The sequence below is a fragment of the Pristiophorus japonicus genome, chromosome 5 (assembly GCF_044704955.1).
Source record: "Pristiophorus japonicus isolate sPriJap1 chromosome 5, sPriJap1.hap1, whole genome shotgun sequence".
Taxonomy (NCBI): Eukaryota; Metazoa; Chordata; class Chondrichthyes; family Pristiophoridae; genus Pristiophorus; species Pristiophorus japonicus.
The window spans coordinates 24,112,308-24,136,596 of record NC_091981.1 but is presented as its reverse complement, the minus strand read 5'-3'; the positions used below and the strand labels follow the sequence as shown (position 1 = coordinate 24,136,596).

At 43.6% G+C, this 24,289-nt stretch overlaps 1 protein-coding gene across 1 annotated transcript; it reads left to right on the top strand.

Moving 5' to 3' along the window:
* Positions 1-329: 329 nt before the first annotated feature.
* LOC139263768 (leukocyte elastase inhibitor-like) lies at positions 330-23,051 on the top strand. The gene is made up of 7 exons (XM_070879815.1): positions 330-651; positions 6,383-6,559; positions 8,112-8,249; positions 8,490-8,607; positions 13,002-13,144; positions 20,065-20,232; positions 21,775-23,051. Exons 2-7 carry the CDS (start codon positions 6,392-6,394, stop codon positions 22,285-22,287), a joined length of 1,248 nt encoding a protein of 415 aa, XP_070735916.1. The 5' UTR covers positions 330-651; positions 6,383-6,391; the 3' UTR covers positions 22,288-23,051.
* The last annotated feature ends 1,238 nt before the right edge of the window (positions 23,052-24,289 follow it).

The window sequence follows — 24,289 nt, the reverse complement described above, 5'->3', positions numbered from 1 at the left end:
ACTTCAAATGTTGATCTGTTTGTGAATAACTTCATGAATTTAGTCCTTTTACCAGTTTGAAGCTTTGTCCCCTTATCCAACTTGCACTTTTAAAATTTATAGTATTCTGGATTAACCTCCTCTTGCATTCTCTTAACTATCTTGTACTCTTCGAAGATCACTTCTCGGATTCCTTCTTTGAGCTGCTGCAAACATTGACAAACACTGCACAGAGGTCAATGACTGCACCCAGGCTCTCCCATGACTACCTCCAAATGCTCAATGAGAGAGACACAGCTCGCAGGAAGGTTATTTTCCCTTCCAATTGGCGGAAGAAACTTCCCCAGGACACCAACGCAGCCTGTTGCACATTGCACAGGAGGGCACAGGCAGGGAGGTCATCAAGAGGAGCTGGCTGCAGTGGCACAAACCTTTCAATGATCTCAGTTCATCACAAAACGTTAATTCTGCAACAACTTCAAAAAATGAGGAAACGCCTTGCGTCCCCAGTAAGAGGACCGCCTCCGCTGTGATGGATAACAGAGCAGTCCTGTCAATCCGGGGTTGGAGGGGCGGCGACTCCGGGTTAAAAGGCGCCTCACAGGCGACGCTCAGAGCAAAGTGAAGACAGTGAGAGGAAGTGTTGGATGCTGAACGATAGCAGCGCATAAGGTAAGTGTCTTTATATCTCTGCCAGGGGTTTTAGTGACACTACATTTCCGTGTCAGCGCTGTAAACCTTCGCTAACTTCATGATCAATTCCCTTTTAATGCAGCGGATAAACACCGTCCACTCCCCCCATGTGCAATCTGTCCTTTCTCTCTTGTACTGCACTGTGAACAAGTGAAATACACACGGTTCCACTTTCGGAGTTGTGATTCGGCTGTTCATTTCCGAGATGGGATAGACCATGTAAATTTACAAAGCTAAATTTGCCTGAGGAGTGACGATATATTTATAGTTCATCAACAAAAACAAACCCATTTTCCGTGTTTCTGGAGGTTCCAGGCTCGTACTTTTCAGGAAAAGAGTAAATGTTTCCTGGGCATGAAGGTGGGCCATTGAAACTTACAAGATCATTGAGGCAGCTGTTGAGAATCATTGAACGTAGATAGGCAGGAAAGAAACCGGATCCACCATGAGACAGATTGTGGGTGAGGAAGTAGTCAACAGGTGGGTCACCACCGAGAAACCCAGAGAGGCACACATGAACTGGAGACCAGGGGCTAGAAATTGGCCTCTGCTGGAATTGGGGTGCACCTACCCTTTCTGACGTGCTCTAGTGTGGCAACCTATCTGGCGAAATTCAGCTCCTTGGGGTTTTTATCCAGCGGGATGGAAGTGGATCATCATGGGGGGGGCAGAGGTCGGAGCGGAGTGGCCGTCACTAGCAGGGCGGAAGTGGAGGCGGGACGGAGTGTCCGCAGATATCCGTCATCAACGCCGCGCTGATGATGTCATCGCGCTGATGTGTCACAACGTCTCTCGCCTTCAGTTAAAGGAGAGAGCCGCTGAGAATTCTGTAGATATTTTAGGGAGGTCCACTGGGCCACCAGGGAGCGTTTCAGCCGGGCTAGTGGTCTGGCATCCAAGAGGGGTGCCATTTTCCCGAGAGTGCACCAACAGCAAAAGTTGTCGGGGGCACCCTCTTCCGCGGGGCAATTTCGTGAGAGGGGTCCCCCTCCAGTCAGTAAGGGGTCGGTGCGTGCACACCATGGTGGGAAATTGGGTGCAGCGGTCCCGGGCATTGCTCCGCTCCTGAGGTAGGGCAATTTATAAAATGGCGGCCCCTCCACGGAGAGTCGGCGGCCATTCCATGCCGCCACAAGGCCACTGCTTTCCTGCGGCCAGGCACCTTTATCGGGAGGGGCAATTTTGGCCCACAGGAATAAGTAGGCACTGGGGGATCTTGATTTATGTTAAAATATATATACATGAAGGCTAGAAGCATTAGGACTAAGATGGTAGAATGGTTGTGTGGGGATGTGGGGCAGGAGGCAGGATAACGCCGATTATTTACGTGGCCAAATTGCATTCTGTGCCACTGCGCCCGAATTTGTGGTCAGCGGCGTAGCTCAGGAGCACACCGCCAACATCCAAACAAAATCCACACTTACCTGGTGAGAACCCCGCTTCCAGAACTTGCGCTGTGTCACTGCGGAGTTGGGCACTGTGTCATGGCCCACAGATCCCGGGGCGCACTGTTATGCGTACGCGTACCTGGGATGACGTGGGGTGGTGCTCCTTTCACTAGCCAATCAGGAAACATAGAAACCCCGTGTATTATTATCTAATTACAACTTGTAAATTTAAATGGTGTGATACTAAATATTTATTTGACACGTACAGTAATTGGCTTTAAAAAGCACAGGGAATACTATGTACAGATATTTACTGGAAGATTCTGCAAGATTTTCAAAAAGATTAAAATGATCTCATCCCTCAAATTGAACCTTTACAGATGTTAATAGTGTTTGCTTTTAACAATTTTCTCATCCCTCCCGCCCACTTCCATTGACGCTGTGCAAACAGGCTCTATTTGTGTTTGAAAGGCAAACTCCACTTTGAAGTAAGAAAGACTTGGAATTATAAAGCGTCTTTCCCGACCATCTCACGTCTCTAAGTGCTTTACAGCCAATGAAGTACTTTTGCAGTGTAGTCACTGTTGTGATGTATTAAGCCAAAAATCAACCAGCAAAATGTTTGACTGTAATCTCGGTTTTTGCATAGTAGCTGTGCAAGGGCTGTTTCCTTGCAATGGATCGAAATCCAGGCTCAAGGGGGAAGCCTGCGAACTTCGAAACTTTGATCCACTTTGTTTGGTTTTCAGTGAACAAATAAAAACTGAAATGCTGGAAATACTCGGCAGGTCAGGCAGCATCTGTGGAGAGAGAAACAGAGTTAACGTTTCAGGTCTGTGACCCTTCGTCAGACTTGCTGACAAAAGGTCATTGACGTGATATGTTAACTCTGTTTCTCCCTCCCTAGGTGCTGCCTGATTGCTGAGTATTTCCAGCATTTTCTGTTTATATTACTACTATTAAAGATTGCTTTGCATCGGTTACAATGTACGAAGGGCGCACACTCGCTAGATGTGTGTATTTTAATTCAAAATACTTTTGTTTTAATTCAGTCATTTTTTGCACTACTGATGGAAACAGCGAATGCAATAATTATTGGCAGTTGTGTCCCAGCAAACTATTGATTTATTTAACCAGCATTTTGCCCATTTAAATGTAGCAGTTTTACTAAGCTCAGTGGGGTGGCTGCACTAAATTGGACAGCTTTTTCAAAGAGCCAGCACAGGAACAACGTCCCAAGTGGCCTCCTTCTGTGCTGTAAGATTCTATGGCCGCGCTCTCGCCAACCACTGGGAGACCGGGGTAGGTGGCGGGTGGAGACACTGCTCCTCGCTCCAGCCCGCACTGCATGAAGAACCCTGCGAGATTTCCAGCCAATTAAAAGGAAGCGGGTCTGATGACGCGTCACTAGCCAGTTTCCTTAAAGGGACCACGGCTACATTGATTTTGACAGTTGTTCTGTCAGTGTTCTGCAGCATTGAGCTGCTGCAAACACTGACAAACACTGCACAGAGGTCAATGACTGCACCCAGCCTCGCTCATGACTCCCTCTAGATGCTAATGGAGGGAGACACAGCATGCAGGTAGGTTCTTTTCCCTTCCAATCAGCTGAAGAGACCTCCCCAGGACACCTACGCAGTCTGGTTGCACATTGCACAGGAGAGCACAAGCAGGGAGGTCATCAAGAGGAGCTGGCTGCAAACCTTTCAGTGATCTCAGCAGATCACAAAACGTTACTGCAAAGCCAACTGAACCTCATCCTGCTGTGCCACTCATCACATCCCCATCACTCTGCCTTCCTAACCTAGTCCTGTGCATCCTTACTAACTTACCTTGCACCTCCACTCATCCCTCTCTCTATCTACATTATCACATCCCCATCTCACTAGCCACACCTTACACTCACCCTTATCCTTGTCCAATCATACCAACTAACAACACACAAGGATAGACACTTGGGTCTTTTAGCCAATGTTCATGTAGAGTTTCTGCCAATGAGTTGTCAAAAATTGAAATCTTTATTTGAACACGTTGCCTTCTTGGACAGATTTGTGTGAACCTTTGGAAGAGTCTTAGTGAGTTGCGGTGAATGGTGAGACCCAAGGGTAACCCTTGCAGTGGTGATGAGTATGAAAGGAATGGTTTGGCCATTGCAGGAATGACTTGTGGTGCTGGTGTGGGGTAGTACCAACCTGGCATCCCAGGCAGCAATGTGGTCGGGTGCTGATGCCCTGTGTCCTGTGCAGCATCAGGTGATTGCGGAGAAGTTTGGTGTTGTTGGTGGTGATGCTGTTGTGTTTAGTGATGTTGGTGTTGAGGCTGGTCGTGGTGGGATTCTGAGGACCAAGGTGAGATTTTCTCAAGGGTGCCGATGCTGCTGGAATAGATGGCAGCTCAAGTTGAGATGACAGAAGTGATCTGTCAATGGTGAGAGAGATTGCTTCTGCAGCTGTCAACTAGTCAAAGCAAAGGAGAGTCATTGAGAACCCAACACATTTACCTAACTTGAAGCCCGAGCGACAGGAAGCTTATGAAAAACATGTCAAAATGTTAAGTACCCGGTAAAATTCTTATTAAATACTTCTCAACTACATCTTAATGATATTAATTGGCTTGGTGTCGTGTCTGTGAACCGCAGTCAGACCCAACACTTTGGAAACTGACAAGGAGGCTGGTTCAGAGTGGGATCCCGCCCTGTTATCAATCACGGCCACTTTGACTGCGGGCCCGCTTCCAAACCCGCACTCGCAGGGCTGGTAAAATTCCAGCCTCTGATTCTATCAACTTGATGTGGGATATGTTAGGGGAAGCAGAGTTTTGGATGAATTGAGGTTAGGAGCGGGGTGAGGTGTATGTTCATTAGATTTGGCGCTGTACCTTCACACCAATAGTTTTTGGTGGTTGCGCGTTAACTGAATCAAACTGTCTTGATCTTGAACTGTCTCCAGGTAGTAGAGGTTTCAAAATGGCAATACCTGCAGCAAGACGCACTAGTGGCTGTACGGAGTTTAATGTGGTGGCACAGTTCACAGCTCTCAGATATTGATATTTATTGCAGGTAAATAAATGTTCAATATGCGACTTTGAACGTGAAATGACGTCAATTGCTGAAGTTGGTGTTAAAACACTGAAGTGGCCCAGAGCAGAGGAAGCTTTACTCTCCATCTGACCCATTTCGCTGAAATAAATGGACTCATGCTGAGAGTGAATGCCTGTAATGGGAAATTGCTCCATTCCCTCGCACTAACATGAAATGTTCAATGTGAATATTTGCATATACTTGGGTGTACAGGGCATAATTTCAAAGTTTGTAGATGACACGAAATTCGGAAATGTAGTAAACAATGAGGAGGATAGTAACAGACTTTAGGAGGACACAGATAGCCTGGTGAAATGGGCAGACACATGGCAGATGACATTTAATGCAGAGCAATGTAAAGTGATACATGTTTGAAGGAAGAATGAGGAGAGGCAATATAAACTGAATTATACAATTTTAAAGGGGGTGCAGGGACAGAGACCGCTCGAGGTATATGTACACAAATCTTTGAAGGTGGCAGGACAAGTTGAGAAAGCTGTTTTTTTAAACATATGGGATCCTTGGTTTTCTTAATACAGGCATAGGGTACAAAAGCAAGTTATGCTAAACGTTTATAAAACACTGGTTGGGCCTCAGCTTGAGTATTGTGTTCAATTCTGGGTTCTGGGAATCACACTTTCGCAAAGATGCCAAGGCTTTAGAGAGGGTGCAGAGGGGATTTACAAGAATGGTACCAGGGAGGAGGGACCTCAGTTATGTGGAGAGACTGGAGAAGCTGGGAGTGTTCTCCTTGGAGTAGATGAGAGTAAGAGAAGATTTAATAGAGATGGTCAAAATCATAAAGGGTTTTGATCAACTAAATAAGGAGAAATAATGCGGTCTTACTCCTTACTTTTATTTCATATTTGTTTCCAAATATTATAGTGACGCATTTTCTGATTTATTGATGGCTAAGCAATTTAACTTGGCTCACTGGAATATGTTGATTTAAAAGCTGGTTTGGCAAAATGTACCTTGACACACAAGTCTTTGTTGCTTCAACACGTTGGTTAATGAGAAATGATAATATTTCAATTTTAGACATGGAGAGAATAAAACCTGAATTCAATTCTACAGAGAAGGCTATAATTGTTTCATTGCAGACCAACACCCAGTTTGCGTTTCTTCATAAGGCAATTCCTATCTTCAGTTGCAAACTCTGGTAATTCATTAAGTTTCTTGCGAGCCTTATTATACTAAAATCTTTCTGAACATCTGCGCTTTATATTCATTTTTCTTGCAGTTTTAAACAATGGAGGACCTGAGCAAAGCAAATTCCCATTTCACCCTTGACCTATTCAGAAAGCTGATTAAAGAGAATCAAGCTGGCAACATCTTTTTTTCTCCATTCAGCATCTCCAGTGCGTTGGCCATGGTTTATCTTGGAGCAAAAAATAATACTGCATCTCAAATGGCAAAGGTATGTATGAAATTATTCAGAGCAAAAGACATAGCTGAAATCTTTTTTAACTGTCTTGAGTGTGCATTTTGTTTGATAAATCCATGCTTCTGGCAAACTCCTAATACGGGCAACTCCATGGTAGCTCTCGATGAGGCCGATACTTGTCAGGATAAAATAGATTAAACGTAGCTCGTGTGTGTATTATGAATATCCAAAGTCTATTATTGTAGTTATATTAAAGGAGAATTCAACCCTATTTTATTAAATTAAATGCATTCTGATCCAAGCACAGGAGTGTTGTGGAGTTTATAACCAGCCATTCTTCTTTACACTGAGGAAGACTATTTCCCTTAATTCACTGCATTCAGGGTGATAATCCACAGGGACCTCACTGCTACACGAAGCTTGTAGTTTTGCTTTACAACAGGGTTCAATGTTGTTGTGTTTGGTCCCTCCCCAGCCGCCTGCTACAGGTGACTGACAATAGGATTGGGAAACCTGTGATTAGTCAATTAATTAGGTGGCTGAAAATCTGTTGCTGCCTTGTGACTGTATGTAAGCATTTTTTTGCCTGTTTGGATAGTTTTTCCGTGACCTGTGTGCATATATAGCTAAAAACAAAAGAAAGACACACATTTATATAGCGCCTTTCATGACCACCAGACGTCTCAAAGCATCTTGCAGCCAATGAAATACTTTTTGACGGGTAGTCACTGTTGTAATGTGGCAGCCAATTTGCGCAGATAATCTGTTTGTAGGAGCTTGCTCCCACAAACAGCAATATAATATTGACCAGATAATCTGTTTTAGTGATGTTGATTGAGGGATAAATATTGGCCAGGACAATGGGGATAACTCCCCTGCTCTTCTTCAAAATAGTGCCATGGGATCTTTTACGTCCACCTGAGAGGTCAGCAAGGGCCTCGGTTTAATGTCTCACCTGAATCACGGCACCACCAACTGTGCAGCACTCCCTCAGCACTGCAGTGGAGTTTCAGCCTTGATATTTGTGCTCAAGTCCCTGGCGTGGGACTTGGTTATCTGACAAATGGAGTCTATGTTTCGTTAAATGTTTAGTGCACATCTACCTGGCTATCACTGAGGCCTGTGAGCATACATTCACTTCACTTTACAGGTTGATAATGCTGCATTGCTGTGCTGTGTATGTACATTATGATGAGAGTGAACGCAAGTTGAATGTGTCTCCTCCCAACAGTGTTGACTAAGATAATCAAATCTCGTAACTGTGATTTATGTCTATATTAAAATTGTCTTTATAATTTAGTAACTTTTACACAGCAACATTTAAAATTATGGAATACTGCGAGCTTGAATAAGCTATTGACACTCACTCTCTAGGCTTAGACCTGAAGAATGCCTTGTTTGGTGACATACTAGAGGGTGATCAGCATGTGTAGAATGGTATCCCAGCACAAAATAAAAGCCTTTTGGGAAGCAGGCAAAGAAAATTGGCTGAAAAAGAAAAGTTGAAAGTGGATGATTATAACGTGTAGCTCCCTTTTTCACTTCGTTGCTTGATGATTGTTTTGTCCATGTATTCTGATAACAGGCTCTCCACTTTGATCAAGTGGGAGATCTCCATTCTGGATTCCAGAAATTACAATCAGCCATTAACCGAGCTGATGTTTCGTACCTGTTGAAAGTGGCCAATCGACTATATGGAGAGAAGACCTATAACTTCCTAGAAGTAAGTTGTGAGTGGGTCACCTGCTCCCAGATTGTTCCAGTTATCAGGAATCAAGCTGTAAGACTCATGCCAGTTATGTTGTTCTTGGATCCTCACAATAATCCCTTCAAAGGACCTAATGCCATTGTTTTGACATTACTGCTATATATAATGTACCAATTCTGGTCATTCACTAATTGATCATTTTTAAATCAGGTCTTCAAAGGGTTTTAACTAATTTTCCCTGTATCCATTGTGCAGGAATTCTGCAAATCCTCCAAGCAATACTACGGAGCAGACATGTCTGGAGTTGATTTCCAAACTGCTGCAGATAAAACAAGACAGGTGATCAATAAATGGGTGGAGGCACAGACTGAGGGTAAGTTGTGCTTCATGTTGAGTTGCTTACACACTGGTGGCGATGCACAAATCGATTGTATCGCAATTTGATCAGTAGATTTTTTTAAAATTAATAAAGAAACATAGGGGATGTTTTATGAATTAGCCCCCCAGCAACAGCAGTGTGAATTTGTAAAAGCTACTTCAATCTATTCTATAGAATGAAACTGGAGTCAGAAACCAGAGTGGCACCAACAATAAATTAATCGTCTCAGACTTGAGCAAGAGCAGCTGTGTTTCAATGTACTAGTGAGCCTTCGTTGTACCTAACCTGATGACAAAGTGAGTTGGACAATGTGACCTCCATTGTATCAGACTGGTTATAGGCTGTACAGTGTCCAGGCTTTACCTGAACTTTGGCTCACCTCGCATGTTCAAAACCATGCTCGATAGATCCTATGCTGTCTGAACGTGGGTCTCTCTGTGCAGAATGATGCTCATTGTTACAGAAAGCCCCGCCTCCTCCCCACCCTCCCATGCAAAAACACAGCTGGGGCAATGTTCCTGAATTAATGCCAGTTGTGAACGGGCTGTAAATGATATGTGCAACAGGACACACGGCCATTCTCCTGATGTTTTATGGCGTTTTTTTTCCTTTTCCGGTCTCTGTTCACTGACACCGACAATGCATTTTCTTTGATTGCATCTTTACAGCATCAGAAAGATTTGCATTCAAAATTCAAAATCTTCCACAATTGCATTTTCTGGAAAATGTTGTGCCTAATGTGCAGAAATGAATGCTTGATGACTTAAAGCTTTAATTTTCATGCATAAAGAGGGACTTAAAGAAGGAATATGGCATAAGTTCTGTGCTTTCCTCAGGCCCTGATTATTTACATAGATTTCCACTTGTTTTATCCCTGTTTTTACATTTTGCCATATGCTAATGAGATACACTCAATTTCGGCGCAACTCACCGATAGAAACACTAGCGTAAAATTGGGTAAAACGTACCATTTCAGGAAATACGAGGCATTCATGTCGGGAGACTAGAGGAGTCAAATCTGCATTTGCAATTCCAATGCTTGTCATAATAACCAGACACAATGCCTTATGGGCCATTTGGCTCAGTTCCAGCTATTACACAGGGACCAACACAGTTACGGCACTGCCTAGCTTGTGGATCTGACCACCGCACTGGGTTAGCACATTGTCCTTCCACCACTGGGACCTGGGGTTTGAATGTGGCTCAGACTCGGGGGGTGAAAGTCTCCACTTTGTGACCTGAAATCTCCTTGGGCTGTCTCAATCTAATAGACATAGGCTCACAATGCAAACCTTGCCCCTAATTTGACAACATGGGGGCAAATTTCTGCAAAAGGTTTACCCGCTCGTCCAACATAAATTTGGCAGAGGAGGAGCAAAAACCTTGGAAAGGTGGTGTTGATGCTATGTTTATGGCAGTTTTCATGGTTTTTCCAGCTTTCCCACTGAAGATATGGCAGCCGAGTGGGAGAACCTCTGCGGAAATTCACCCCTATGTTGGTAATCTCACTGAGAAGCCATAGATATGGCGAATGTAAGAAAGGTATATTGTGCGGTGAAGGTTGTTGTTCTCAGGTGAGGGGTTCTAGCACACTGTTCGGCAGAATACAGGGAACTTACCCCTCATCTAACGATGCTGACAATGAAAGGATGAAAAGAGAAAGTATTTGATTTTCCAAGACTGAAGACCATTATATCAGTGGAAGTAACCATTCCATTTTCAGACCATCATATTGTGTCCACTCCAACACCCAAACATTAGCAACTGCATTTGATTTGATGGGCCTGTACTGGAATATTCATGGCAGTTAAATTGGATGACGCTGGAAAAACCTGCGCGGGCACTGCAATATACCCTTTGAATTTATGCTGCCTGCTACATAAGTATAGCACACAGCCCAATGTGCTGCTGATAGGCTGTGCACTCAGCAGGGGGCCGAAGTTCGGGATGTTCGTGGGAGGCTTGCTTTACTTAAAGCTGGCCTGCACCTCTTAAAGGCAGTCTGCACCTCTTAAAGGTGAGCTGCCTTCTGGTGATGCAAAATATTAAAAGTGCTTCAGCACTAACCCAAATAGCTTAACAGGCCAGGGAAAGGGCACCGAGGGTCTCTGACGCAGCACTCGAGGTCTTTGAGCGGGGGTGAATGCTGGTAGAGACGTCCTCTTGCCACTGGGGTCCAGGAGGCCCTCCAGAAATAGATATTTGGCACCAGATCAATGCCAGCAGCGTTGCCCCCAAATCCTGGCTCCAGTTCATGAAGAAGTTTCATGACCTTAGACCAGTGGTCAAGGTCAGTCAATGCATCGTCAAAAGTCCTTTCCTACCAACTACACCAATAGCCTGAGGAGATTGAGATCATCAATATTTTATCCAGCAAATTTCATAATCATTAATCCTACAAATGAACCCTACGTGACATCATATTTTTGGGTACATTTAATTGCTGATAAGAGCCTTGAAGATCAAGTGTAATCACTGCTCATAAACATGCTTCACTCCAGTGGTCTTGTTTGTAACTACTGAAAAATAGCAGTAAATGGTATTATAAGAAAGATAAGGTTATGGAGTACAGGAAAAAAAATGCTGTTCATCTGGCCAGTCCTGTTGTTGGTTTCTGGTACTAAAACATAACTTGGAGATTGCCGAGGTTTTGTAAAATGATTTTGTTAGAACAAAAAAACAAATTTTAAGATTAGCCATTATTTTCCAACGTACACAGGAAGTACAGTGCAGAAATAGGCCACTCAGCCCAACCTGTCCATGCCGGTGTTGATGCTCCACTCGAGCCTCCTCCCGTCTTTCCTTATCTAACTCTGTCAGTATAATCCTCTATGTGCAGCTCTGGGGCACTCTGCGCGATTGTCCCTGCCGTCCTATTTACAGCCAGCTCAGACCACCTTTTTCCCAGCGGTTGTTCTGGCAGGCGGAGCAGCATCTTAGAGGCTCCTAGACCACCAAAATCCCACTTTTGGAGCCTCCGGCATGGGCGGGCAGCAGGAAGTTGCGTAGGTGGTACTTCCCCGAAGAAACTCCCACCGGGCGGGACCTGGGCACCAGATAGGTGGTACATAAGGAATCTCGGCAAAGAAAATGTTTTTGGGCGGTATCTCGGCAGCTGTGGGTGGTATTGGGCGGCTCATTGACCAAGTTCAAGCCCATTCTCTCTCTATCTACTCTATCGAAACCTTTCATAATTTTAAAGACTTCTGTTAGATCATCCCTCAGCATTCTCTTTTCAAGAGAAAAGTGACCCAGTCTATTCATCATTTCCTGATAGATATACCCTCGCATTTCTGGTATCATCCTTGTAAATCTTTTTTGCACCCTCTTTAGTGCCTCTATCTGTTTCATAATATTGCGACCAGTATTGTATGCAGTACCAAGTGTAGTCTAACCAGGGTTCGATACAAGTTTAGCATAACTTCACTACTTTTCAATTCTATCCCTCTAGAAATAAACTCTAAAGGTTACTTTCCTTTTTTAATGGCCGTGTTAACCTGTGTCTTCTTTTTAGTGATTTGTGTAGTTGTACACCCAGATTCTTTTGCTCTTCTACCCTGTTTAGATTCTTATTTTCCAAGTAATATGTGACCTCCGTATTTTTCTTACCAAAATGTAATACCTCACATGTATCTCTGTTGAAATTCATTTGCCAATGATATGCCCATTTTGCAAGTTTATTAATAATATCTTGTAATTTGTTGCAGTCCCCTGCATTCTCTGTCCGTATTCATTAGTCTGTTATGTGGTACCTTATCGAAGGCCTTTAGGAAATCTAGATAAATTACATCTACTACATTACCATTCTCTACACTCGCTATTACCACATTCTTCAAAAAATTCAATGAAGTTGGTCAAGCAAGAATTTCCCTTTTGAAATCCATGCTGACTATTCATTATTATATTTTCGGTTTCTAGATGTTCTATTTTCTTCCTTTTGTAGGCATTCCATTTTTTTCCTTCCAACAATGTTAAGATGACTGGTCCATCATTCCCAGGATATGTTCTATCTCCCTTCTTAAATATAAGTATTACTTTAGCTATTCGCCAGTACTCTGGCACGACAACTTTTTTTAGTAATGTTTTGATACAAACTAATCCCTAACTGTACTAATTTACCATGGATATTAACCTATTTGGGAAATTGGAACATACACACCAGTGTGTTGATGTTCTGTGGGAAAGCCTCCTGCTTTATAACTATTCCAAGGTAAAATATTTTTTAAAGATGTAACCAAAACTGTTTGGCAACTATGAATTTGATATGTTTCTCTCTTTCCTTCTGAAGTTTAAATTTAGAATATAAATTACTGAAGGTTAAAACTTTCTCCTAGCTTTTTATCTGCTGTTGTGTACCATGCCAATATCCTGAATCTATTTCCATTCAGGTAAGATCCAAGACCTGCTGGCTCAAGGTTCAGTTGACAGCACTACCAAACTCGTGTTGGTGAATGCCATCTACTTCAAAGGAAGCTGGGCTGTGAAGTTTAATGAACAAGACACAATGGAGATGCCATTCAGACTGAATAAGGTATTCGAAGCAAAGTACCAGTACTGAACTGAGTTATTTTGTCTTTTTAATTATTTCCCCATAAGAAAACAAGTTTTGGTCTTGATTACTTGAATCAACAGTAATTGAAGTTAAATTGGAAACAAAATCATAGGGCCCGAATATGATCAAAACCAAGTTCCGCCCATTTACCGTCAAAAAGAGCGCTAACATCCTGACGGTACTTTAGGCGGATGTTTGGTGAAAAAAATAGGAAAAAAAACGCCGGCGGAAAAAATGGGCATTACACGGTGATTCTGGATAGTAGAGGGCGGTAGGTCGGATTCTGAGTGGCAAATGCAATCCTCGACAAAGTAATGCCGAGGCTGGAGTCAGGCCCAGGGAGGGGAGAACGCACACAAAAAAAAATGTTCAACAAACCATGGCAAAACCTTTAGAAGACTCTTTTAAACAAAATTGCTGCATAAAATTAAAGAGAAACATCTCACTAACCTTTTCTTGCAGGACTTCATACCTACTGTCCAGGTAAGACCTGCTTCCATGCAGCGGTCTTTTCTCCTGCAGGAGCGGAGGACCGCTCAGATTAAACTCTGGTGGGAGCGGGCGGAAGGACTTTTTTTGTCGTTGCATGCCAGCGGATGGTCCCCAGCGGTCCTTTCAAACCGCCGGAGTGAGGGCCTCACCAATCTCGCACAGAGGGGCGAGCGCTAAAAAAACGGGTAGACCGACGAGAACATTCGGCGGCAGCCGGCGGTAGGGTGATCAAATTCGGCCCCATTAGAATGGTTACACCACAGGAGGCCATTTGGCCCAATATCTACAGGTATATAAAAAGGAAGAGAGTAACTAAAATAAATGTTGGTCCCTTGGAAGATGCAACTAGGGAATTAATATTGGGAAAACGAGGATATGACCAAAGCCAAATATTTTGTATCGGTCTTTACGGTAGAAGGCACTAAAAGCATCCCAATAACAGTAGAAAATCAGGGGGAAAAGGAAGGGAGGAAATTAAAACAATCATTCACACTAGAGAAAAAAAAAGCACTAAGCAAATTAATCGGACTAAAGGCTGACAAGTCCCCAAGACCTGATGGCCTGCATCCACGAGTCTTAAAATAGACTGCAGAGATAGTGGATGCATTGGTTGTAATCTTACAAAATTCCCTAGATTCTGGAAAGCTCCCAGAGGATTAGAAAACCGTAAATGTGACGCCCATAATCAAGAATGAAAGGAGACAGAATGCAGGAAACTATAGGCCAGTTAGCCTTAACATCTGTCAGAGGGAAAATGCTGGAATCCATTATTAAGGAAGTAGTAGCAGGACATTGTATTGTTGCTTTCTAAATCAAGCAGTCAACATGGTTTTATGAAAGAGAAATTGTCAAATTTGACAAATTTTAGAGTTCTTTGAGGATGTAACGAGCAGGGTGGATAAAGAGGAACAAGTAGATGTAGTGTATTTGGATTTCCAAAAGACATTTGACAAGGTGCCACATAAAAGGTTATTACACAAGATAAGAACTCACGGGGTTGGGGGTAATATATTAGCATGGTAGAGGATTGGCTAACTAACAGAAAATAGAGAGTCAGAATAAATGGGTCATTTTCAGGTGGGCAAACTGTAACTCCTGGTATGCCACAGGGATTGGTGCTGGGGCCTCAACTATTTACAATCTATATTAATGACTTGGATGAAGAGACTAAATATATTGTAGCCAAATTTGCTCACAATATAAAGATGAGTGGGAAGTTGTGAGGAGGACACAAAGAGTCTGAAAAGGGATATATATAGGCTAAGTGAGTGGGCAAAAATTAGGCATATGGAGCACAATATGGGAAAATGAGAGGTTATCTACTTTGGTAGGAAGAATAAAAAAATATATATATTATTTAATTGGAGACTACAGAATGTTGCCATACAGATGGATCAGGGGGTCCTTGTTCATGAAACACAAAGTTAGCGTGCAGGTACAGGAAGTAATTGGGGAGGAAAATGGAATGTTGGCCTTTATTTCAAGGGAGATGGAGTATAGAAGTAGGGAACTCTTGCTACAACTGTACAAGGCATTGGTGAGACCTCACCTAGAGTACTGCACACAGTTTTGGTCTCCTTATTTAAGGAGAGATATACTTGCATTAGAGGCAGTTCAGAGAAGGTTCACTAGATTGATTTCTGGGATTGTTATTGATTTCTGGTTGTCTTATGAGGAAAGGTTGAGAAGGTTGGGCCTGTACTCATTGGAGTTTAGAAGAATGAGAAGTGATCTGAAACATATAAGATTCTGAGGGGGCTTGACAGGGTAGATGCTGAAAGGATGTTTCCAATCATGGAGGAATCTAGAACTAGGGGGCATCATTTCAGAATAAGGGGTTGCCCATTTAACATGGAGATGATGAGGAAATTCTTCTCTCAGAGGGTTGTGAATTTTTGGAATTCCCTACCCCAGAGAGCTGTGGGGACTGAGTCATTGAATATATTCAACGCTCAGATAGATAGATTCTTGACCTATAGGGTAGTCAAGAATTATGGGGAACAGGCAGGAAAGTGGAGTTGAGGCCAAGATCAGATCAGCCATAATCCTATTGAATGGCGGAGCAGGCTAGAGGGGCCAAATGGTCTACTCCTGCTCTTATTTCTTATGGCCTGTCAAACCCGTGCTGGCTCTCTGCAAGAGCTCTTCAGCTAGTTTCACTCGCCTACCCTTTTCCCATAGCCCTGCATTTTTTTCCTTCAGGTACTTATCCAATTCCCTTTTGAATGCCATAATTAAGTCTGCCTCCACCACCCTTTCAGGCAGCGCATTCCTCCTAACCACTCACTGCATAAAAAGGTTTTCCTCATGTCATCTTTGTTTTTTTTGCCAATCACCTTAAATCTGTGTCCTCTGGTTCTCGACCTTTCCGCCAATGGGAACAGTTGCCCTCTATCTCCTCTGTCTAGACTCCTCATGATTTTGAATGCCTCTGTCAAATCTCCTCTCAACCTTTTCTGCTCTCAGGAGAACAACCCCAGCTTCTCCAGTCTATCCACGGAGCTCACTCTGTTTCCATTCAGGTAAGCTCCAAGGCCTGTTGCCTTCAACAAGCAAATTTGTTTTGAAGGATTTGGGGGCATTGTGGTATTTCTGTCAGTGAGAGACATGGGGCTAGACCTGCACTTTTTTTGCATGCTTAACGCCCATTTAACCGCTGAAATGACGTATAACGCTCATATATCCCCCATTTAGCCATAAAATAAAACTGATGTCCATTTTTCAAAAACTTATTGCCCAGCGTTACTTTCCCCATGTGCTTAACGCCAGGAAAAAATATTACCGCCCGCTCACTTCTTTGGGGTGGAATCATCAGAATGGGCGAAATCAACGGCCATAATATCGCCCAGCGTTAATTTCCGCATCGAATTAACGGTGAGATTCAATTTTAACGCCTGCCCACTTTTTTGTTGTTGTGAAGAGCATGTTTACTGAAATGAACACTCGGCAGATCGCCCAGCATCAAATTCACCACCTCACACACATCGCCCACAATAACGCTCGCCCAAAAATCTGTTCACAAAATGTGGAACTGTTCTGAACAAACACCAGTGGTGTGGTTGGCATTTTTTAAATCCCACTCTTACGTGAGGAGCTGATAGCTTAACGATTTGCCTGAAAGAAAGTTGGTGAGTGACAACGCTGACACACTGCTGTGTGGGTGCAGCTCAGACATCAATGGTGCCCATCACCTTGGTGCCAGTTAACGTTTATGTTGATTGATGTTAAGTTGTATTTAACCCTTTCATTGTAAGGAATCACCAGTGTATAACGGTGCAGCTATCTGAGACAATGCGCAACAAGGTTATGTTCAATAACAAAAATTTAATACCAGCATTGGTCTGAAATCATAAGCATCACAGGCAATAACACCCAACCCCCACCCACACCCCACTTTTTCCACCATTGACATAAATCACATGTTCAACATGTCCAGCAACACAGAGTACAAAGACAAAGCAAGAGCGTGGTCACCAGCCCCCATACATTGCAACATATTGCATACACCCAGATGGAGATATAACACAGCCATCACCTGCGGACATGCACGTCACATTCCTCCCCCCCACCCCCCTCCCGTTCTTCGCACCCCCCACCCCCTAACCCTTCCCCTCCTCGCTCCAAGGCGCCTGACCGAGGAGCTCCTCAGGCGGTATCTCACTGGGGGTGATGAAGCAGATGCTATCGTTGGACGGATACGGGAGCGGGGGATGCCGAGGGGGCAACATTCTGTGATGCAGAAGCAGGATCTTGGTCCTTGCCCTCATCTGTTGTTCACAGTGGTGGTGCGGAACCTAGGGGTGGAGTGCCGTGCTCGGGGGCCACTGGGAGGCCTGTGGCAGCAGTGTTTCTGGCTATCGCATTCAGGGACTCCGCCATCCGCGGAATGTACTCAGTCATGGTGCCGGAGATGGTGGCCAGCTGGCGGGATATGCCCCCCAATGCTTCGATGAGCCGATCACCAATGTCTATAGTCCTCCTGGACAATTGTACCATCTCTCCGCTGTCATGTGGCGTCGTAGCACAGACCTGCCACGTCCACGAGGCCTCCGCGGGGTTGGCGCTGTCCTGGGGACAAATGGCGTGCCCTGTGGTGAGGTGCTTGGGCCCGGTACCTCCAGAGTGGAAGCGGGAATGACTGGAGGAGCACTAGATGGCCTTGGGGTGGAATGGCTTCTGGAGCGAGGCGATGGAGGTTCCTCGAAGTCCGCGCTCTCATCCATGGAGAACAGATCCAACGGATTGACGGGCGAGAATCTGACCTCCTCAGAGCAGATGTAGTAGGATCCTCCACCGACTCCTGCCCCGCGGCCCCATCTTCTGGCCTCTCTGTTCTTGCCTTGCGACGCACTGCTGGCTGAGCTGCAAAACACAAATGAGACTATTCGAGGAGAAGGGGGTGCGAGGGTCACAAGTGAGTCCAGCACTACACACAGCATATGCACGACAAACGCACCACCACTATCAAAAGCATCACAACATCACATTTCATGACCATCAACACACTTGCATTGCAATGATTTTCATTAGGCCATCATTATTTATATGACACTTTTAGAAATTATCTATCACATATGATTGTTCGGATATGAGTGGCTGTTTACATCACGCAATGGTGTAAGCTTTACTCACGTGGCATCACTTCAGGGTCTGCAGATGCGTCCGTGGCTGTCCGTGTGTGCTTCCGTCTGAGCGCGAGCACAGGCTCCTCCATGTCAGTGATGTCGCTGGGGACTGGTGGCCATTGCTAGGTACTATCACAGGCACTGATACAACACATAACCGACAGATATAATCATGATTATTATGAAAATTATCATTCTTTACCTAACGATGTACACCATAACTGCAGGCTTTGAGTAAAACATTCCCAGTAAAAGTGAAAGACCTCACATCTGTTGGTAGTCACTCATGACTGTTACAAATCAAATTATATAAATACACAAATACATATTAATCAATGTAATACTTATTCTTGCGGATCACACAAGGTCGTTCCATCGTTTGCGGTATTTGTTTCCCTCATGCATCTCGTTGGTCGCCGACGGGATCACCTCTGCTATTTTGGTCGATATCTTCTGGTATGCCTTTGGGGTGGGCTTCCCACGCCCTCCCTGTGTCAAATCACCCCAGCGTAACTCGACCTCCTGTAGGAGGGAGGCATTTGCCTCGTCCGAGAAACTCCTGGCTCTTTTGCTGCCTCCAATGTGCTCCTCTCCCACCTCACTGCTCTCTCCAGCATCAGTCTCCACAGCATGCTGTGATGCCTCCTCCTCTCTCTCCATTATAGGCCAAATTTGGTCAAATATGTGGCTGGTAAAAGCTACTTTTTGTTTCCCTACTTGCTGTGGAACTCTGAGGTCTTCCTCCTTCCTCCCAAAGCAGTCACACCACACCCAGACATGCATTCAGTCTCTCTGAGCTCCCTCTCTCTCTGTCTCCTCTTCTGCGCATGTCATGATGACACTTGACCTCCAGAGTCACGGGAATCGAGCGTTGCCATGCCGTTGCTAAGGACAGCCACACTTTATGGCAGAAGGTCAAAAAAATTTAACGCTACCGCCCATTTTATATCGCTCGCAATAACACCCATTTTCAAAAGTGGAAACTAGGTGCTTTGAGAATGGGCGAGAAGCTGGCGATCTGAAAACTCTTTTTTAACGCCCATGCTGGAAATATCGCCCATTTTAGGTTGATAACCACAAAAGTGCAGGTTTTAGCTCATGAGATGGTGAACGTCTGAAACAAAGACAGTCAGATAACATTGTGTATTTCAACCCCGGAGACTTGTCAATCCACAGTGACAATATGTCTAGATAACAACATTCTATGTTCAGGGAATTTAGAAGAACCAAACTTGTTTTTTGATATAATGATTGATTTTAAGTGACCTATTGCCAGGGTACCAGAATAAAGGTGACCACATTTTAGAACCAGGAAATGTTCTGAACTACAAATGGGCCTTCTCCCACAGAGTGTTTTGTTTATTCAAAGCCAACAATGTATTTTGATCAGTCCAGAGATGTAAATTAGTAACGTGGCTTATTGACTAAATGATGTATGGACTATACATCATTGCATCTTTCAGAAGAGTGCACGCCACACACACAAAGATATGTACAGTAAAAGGTAAAATTGATTGTTTGTAGAGCATCCTTACTGCTTACAGCGATATAGCAGTGAGTACTCTTGTCAAACTTTAGGCAATTATGAGGGTCTCTTTCGGACTAGTGTACTAAAACATGATACAACAATGTGTCTATTTTGCAGGTTGCAGCATCATCTGTGTTTTTACCTATGCGTTTATCTTTTCTTTTAAATAATTCCCGTACCTTTCTCCTTCAACGCTTTCTTTGAATAGTTTAAATTACAAAAGAATTACATGCAATGAATGTTACTGTTTATAGACTGAAAGAAGGCCAGTGAAAATGATGTACCAAAAGGGGAAGTTACTTATCCATCACGTTCCTGAAGTTAAAATCCAAGTTCTTGAGCTTCCATACGTCGATGAAGAATTAAGTATGATCATCTTGTTACCAGATGACATCATGGATAATTCCACAGGTCTCCAAAAGGTATTGTATCTTTTTAGGTTGTAACTATTTGTAACACCGGAGTTCTGATTGGTCCCCTTGGAGGACAAGACACATCCAGCAGTCTGTCTATAATGTGTAATTCGATCCTGCCTGCCTGAGTAATCAAGATCTTTGCAATGTGTGATTTGATCCATTATACAACTACTAGCCGTTCATTGAGGGTAGAAGATGAGAGGCTGGCCAGGAGAATATTGGAACAGTCGAGTCTGGAAAATAACACATAAATGTAATGTTAGGCATGTTTAGGACGATGCACAGGATATCCTCATAATTTTAAATTCATTAATTTATTGCCCATCCCTAGTAACCTGTGGGAGGTGGTAGTGAGCTGCTTTCTTGAACCGCTGCGGTGTTGGGGTGGGGGAGGAGAGGTGGGGGAGGAGAGGGTTAACGTAGTGCAGGTGTAAAGGGGGTGGGGGAGGAAGAACGTGATTCAGGCCAGACAAAGGGTGGAAGAATGCGATTGATCTTCCCATCTGGATCATGTTCTTGCTCTCATCCCCTCTTTCCCCCGCCTCCCCCGTCCTTTGGACCTAGATCACATTCTTCTCCCACCCAGGTCGCAACTGTGCTCTCTCGCCACCCTGTTACTGTATAATGCACTATTCGTTATAGAATGCCTTTCTGTGTAATGATAACTCAACCCTGGACTAGGAAAGGAAAATCGGGCTGGAATTCTACCTGTGATTGCTATCCAGCACACCCTCCTCAAAGCACGTGTGGATACCAATCAAAGTCCCAATCTGACTTGGCTGAGATGCTTTCCAGTCAGTTTGCCTACATTTGCTGTTCAGGCTTGCATGTGAATAATGGCTATTTCGCCAGTGTGAAACCAGCACTACTGGGAGCATTGCCCAGCACAGAAGCAGCACCTTCAGGAGAGGAGGATAGAAAAAGTTACAAGGGAAAAAAAGTAAAGCACAAGATGGCTGGCTTCCCATTCAGGAACACAACCTTTCAGCACTTCTGAGGCAAGGTGAAGAAATGTGACACCTTGTAGTTACTCCCAGCTCCCAACACTATTCATGGTTTAATATTATATGCACATATAAACAATGACAGACAGGAAAGGACCCATTGGTCCATCCAGCCTGTCCCACACAATTGTGACACCTTGTATCTCACAATATATACACTCTCCACCAGTGTTCCTGTTGAGCTGTGTTGCCGCGCAGTGGTCTGGAACTCCTGTGTAGGCCGCTCACCGGCTTTTAAATGGACAAAATTGTGCATGTGTAGAAGTGTGAATGGGCCGCGCAGCACATTAAAGGGGCCACGCATCCAATAAAAATTTAGAGGGAACATCGCTCTCCATCCCACCCAAAAATCATGTGGTCTCCTGGGCAAGGCAAAAAAACAGATTTAAAACCCAGACCAATTTGGTGGGAAAATCTGAGAAATTGCTCTCCGATCTTCCCGTGCAATCAAACCCAGTCCAGGAGATCACTCTGGCCCTTTCCTTTGTAACTGGGCTTTTCTTGTTTTGGTCTCTAACTGATGTTTTCTGTTTTGGTCTATCAGCTGGAGCAGGAACTTACATTAGAAAAGCTGCAAGAATGGACACTTCAAAACCGTATGCGCAAAATGGATGTTCAGGTTCGTCTGCCCAAATTTAAACTGGAAGATGACTATGAGCTCAACTCACCTCTGTCCAGTTTAGGCATGCGAGATCTTTTCAATGTTTCTAAGGCAGATCTATCTGGAATGTCTCAGGCTCGTGACTTATTCGTGACCAAAGTTATTCACAAGTCTTTTGTGGAGGTGAATGAGGAAGGAACTGAAGCAGCAGGTTCTACAGCGGTGTTAATGATGCGCAATAGTGTTCAGTTACAGCCTGACAAGATTTTCACTGCTGATCATCCCTTCCTCTTTTTCATTCGACACAACAAAACAAATAGCATTCTGTTCTTTGGTAGATACACTTCTCCCAAACCCGACACTTCTCCCAAACCTGACACCTTTTCCCAAACCCAACAGTTCTCCCAAACCCAACAGTTCTCCCAAACCCAACAGTTCTCCCAAACCTGGAACTAAGTAACGCTGCATGGCAAAGCGCGAAAGCAAAATGCGGAAATCATCTTCATGATGATTTAAAGATCTGTTGATGAACGTATTTTACTTTCTTAAATGTCCTTTAGCTCAAAAAAATGTCAAATAAAAAATGTCCATTAAAATTAATGCGAAATATGGGTCAGTGATTAATGATTTAGAATCTTTAAGGATAGATTTATCACTTTCTGTTTACTTTTATCTGAAAATAATACATGAACTGATAATGAAAACTGACAATAAATTAACGACAAAATGCAATTGCATTTGTATTAATGGTGTGTTTCAGTAACTCACTGGTCAGTTACTGTAACTCCAGATTACGATTGATAAACCACCGATGTAAAATGCACTGCAAAACCTGGCACTTAGGACCTTCCTTCACATCTGACTTTATGTCTAATATTGGGATATGAGTAGTTTATCAATGGGTATAGCATCTCGTGTTTCTTTTTTCTGTGATGACAATTACAAATAGCTTTAATGCTGAGTTTTACAGTATGCGATTTTTTTTAGCAAATCCAATTTTGCCAGTCCTCTGTCTGAAAACAAAATAGCAAAGCTGGGGTGAAAGGTTGGAAATAAAAGATTTAAAACTTTATTTCCTTTTTGTATAAAGGTTACCTGCTCTATTTACAATGTAGACCAACATTCCTGCTTTTGAGTTTTAAGTTTCAAATGAACTTTTTTATTTTTTTTGGAATTAAAAATAATAGAAAATAGTGAATCATTAAATGCAAAAGAATAATCTTAATGGTGATTGATGTGTTAGATGAATGCAATTTACTTGTTAAATCTTCTGTATCTCAAAACTTTTTCAAATAAAAAGTGTCAATTAAATGAATACAAAATATGGTTCAGTGATTTATTGTTTTGGAATCTTTGAGGATAGATTGATTGCTTTCTGATTTAAAAGATTTAAACCTTTTCCCTTATTTTGTATCAAGCTCTGTTTGCAATATCGACCAAAATCCTTACTTTTGGATTTTCAATTTCAACTGAACTTTTTTTTTGGAATTAAAAATAGAAAATACTAGCAATAAATAGCACCTCCGGGGGTCACTAACTGGTCAGGTCAGCTCAAAGATGGCGGCCCTAGCATGGTGCGGGCAACCATCGTGTAGCCCAGCACTCCATCTTGGGTGCTGGGCTGCTGGGCCGCTCGCACGCTGCCCTGGTGTTCCGCTGCTGAAACCATCATTCATACCTTTGTCACCTCCAGACTTAACTACTCTAACTCATTCCTGGCCATCCTTCCACCTTCCACACTACGTAAACTTGCAGTTATCCAAAACTCAGCAGCCCGTGTACTAACCCGCACCAAGTCAAGATCACCCATCAACCCTGCGCTTTCCGACCTACATTGGCTCCCAGTTAAACAATGCCTCATAAGAACATAAGAAATAGGAGCAGGAGTAGGCCATATGGCCCCTCGAGCCTGTTCCGCCATTTAATACGATCATGGCTGATCCGATCACAGACTCAGCTCCACTTCCCTGATCGCTCCTCATAACCCCTTATTCCCATTGTTTACAAAACTGTCTATTTCTGTCTTAAATTTATTCAATGTCCCAGCTTCCACAGCTCTCTGAGGCAGCAAATTCCACAGATCCACAACCCTCTGAGAGAAGAAATTCCTCCTCATCTGGGCAGCCCCTTATTCTAAGATTATGCCCCCTAGTTCTAGTCTCCCCTATCAGTGGAAACATCCTCTCTGCATCCACCTTGTCAAGCCCCCCCATAATCTTATATGTTTCGATAAGATCACCTCTCATTCTTTGAAATTCCAATGACGAGAGGCCCAACCTCCTCAACCTAACCTCATAAGTCAACCCCCTCATCTCCGGAATCAACCTAGTGAACCTTCTCTGAACTGTCTCCAAAGCAAGTATATCCTTTCGTAAATATGGAAAACAAAACTGCACGCAGTATTCCAGGTGTGGCCTCACCAATACCCTGCATAACTGTAGCAAGACTTCCCTGCTTT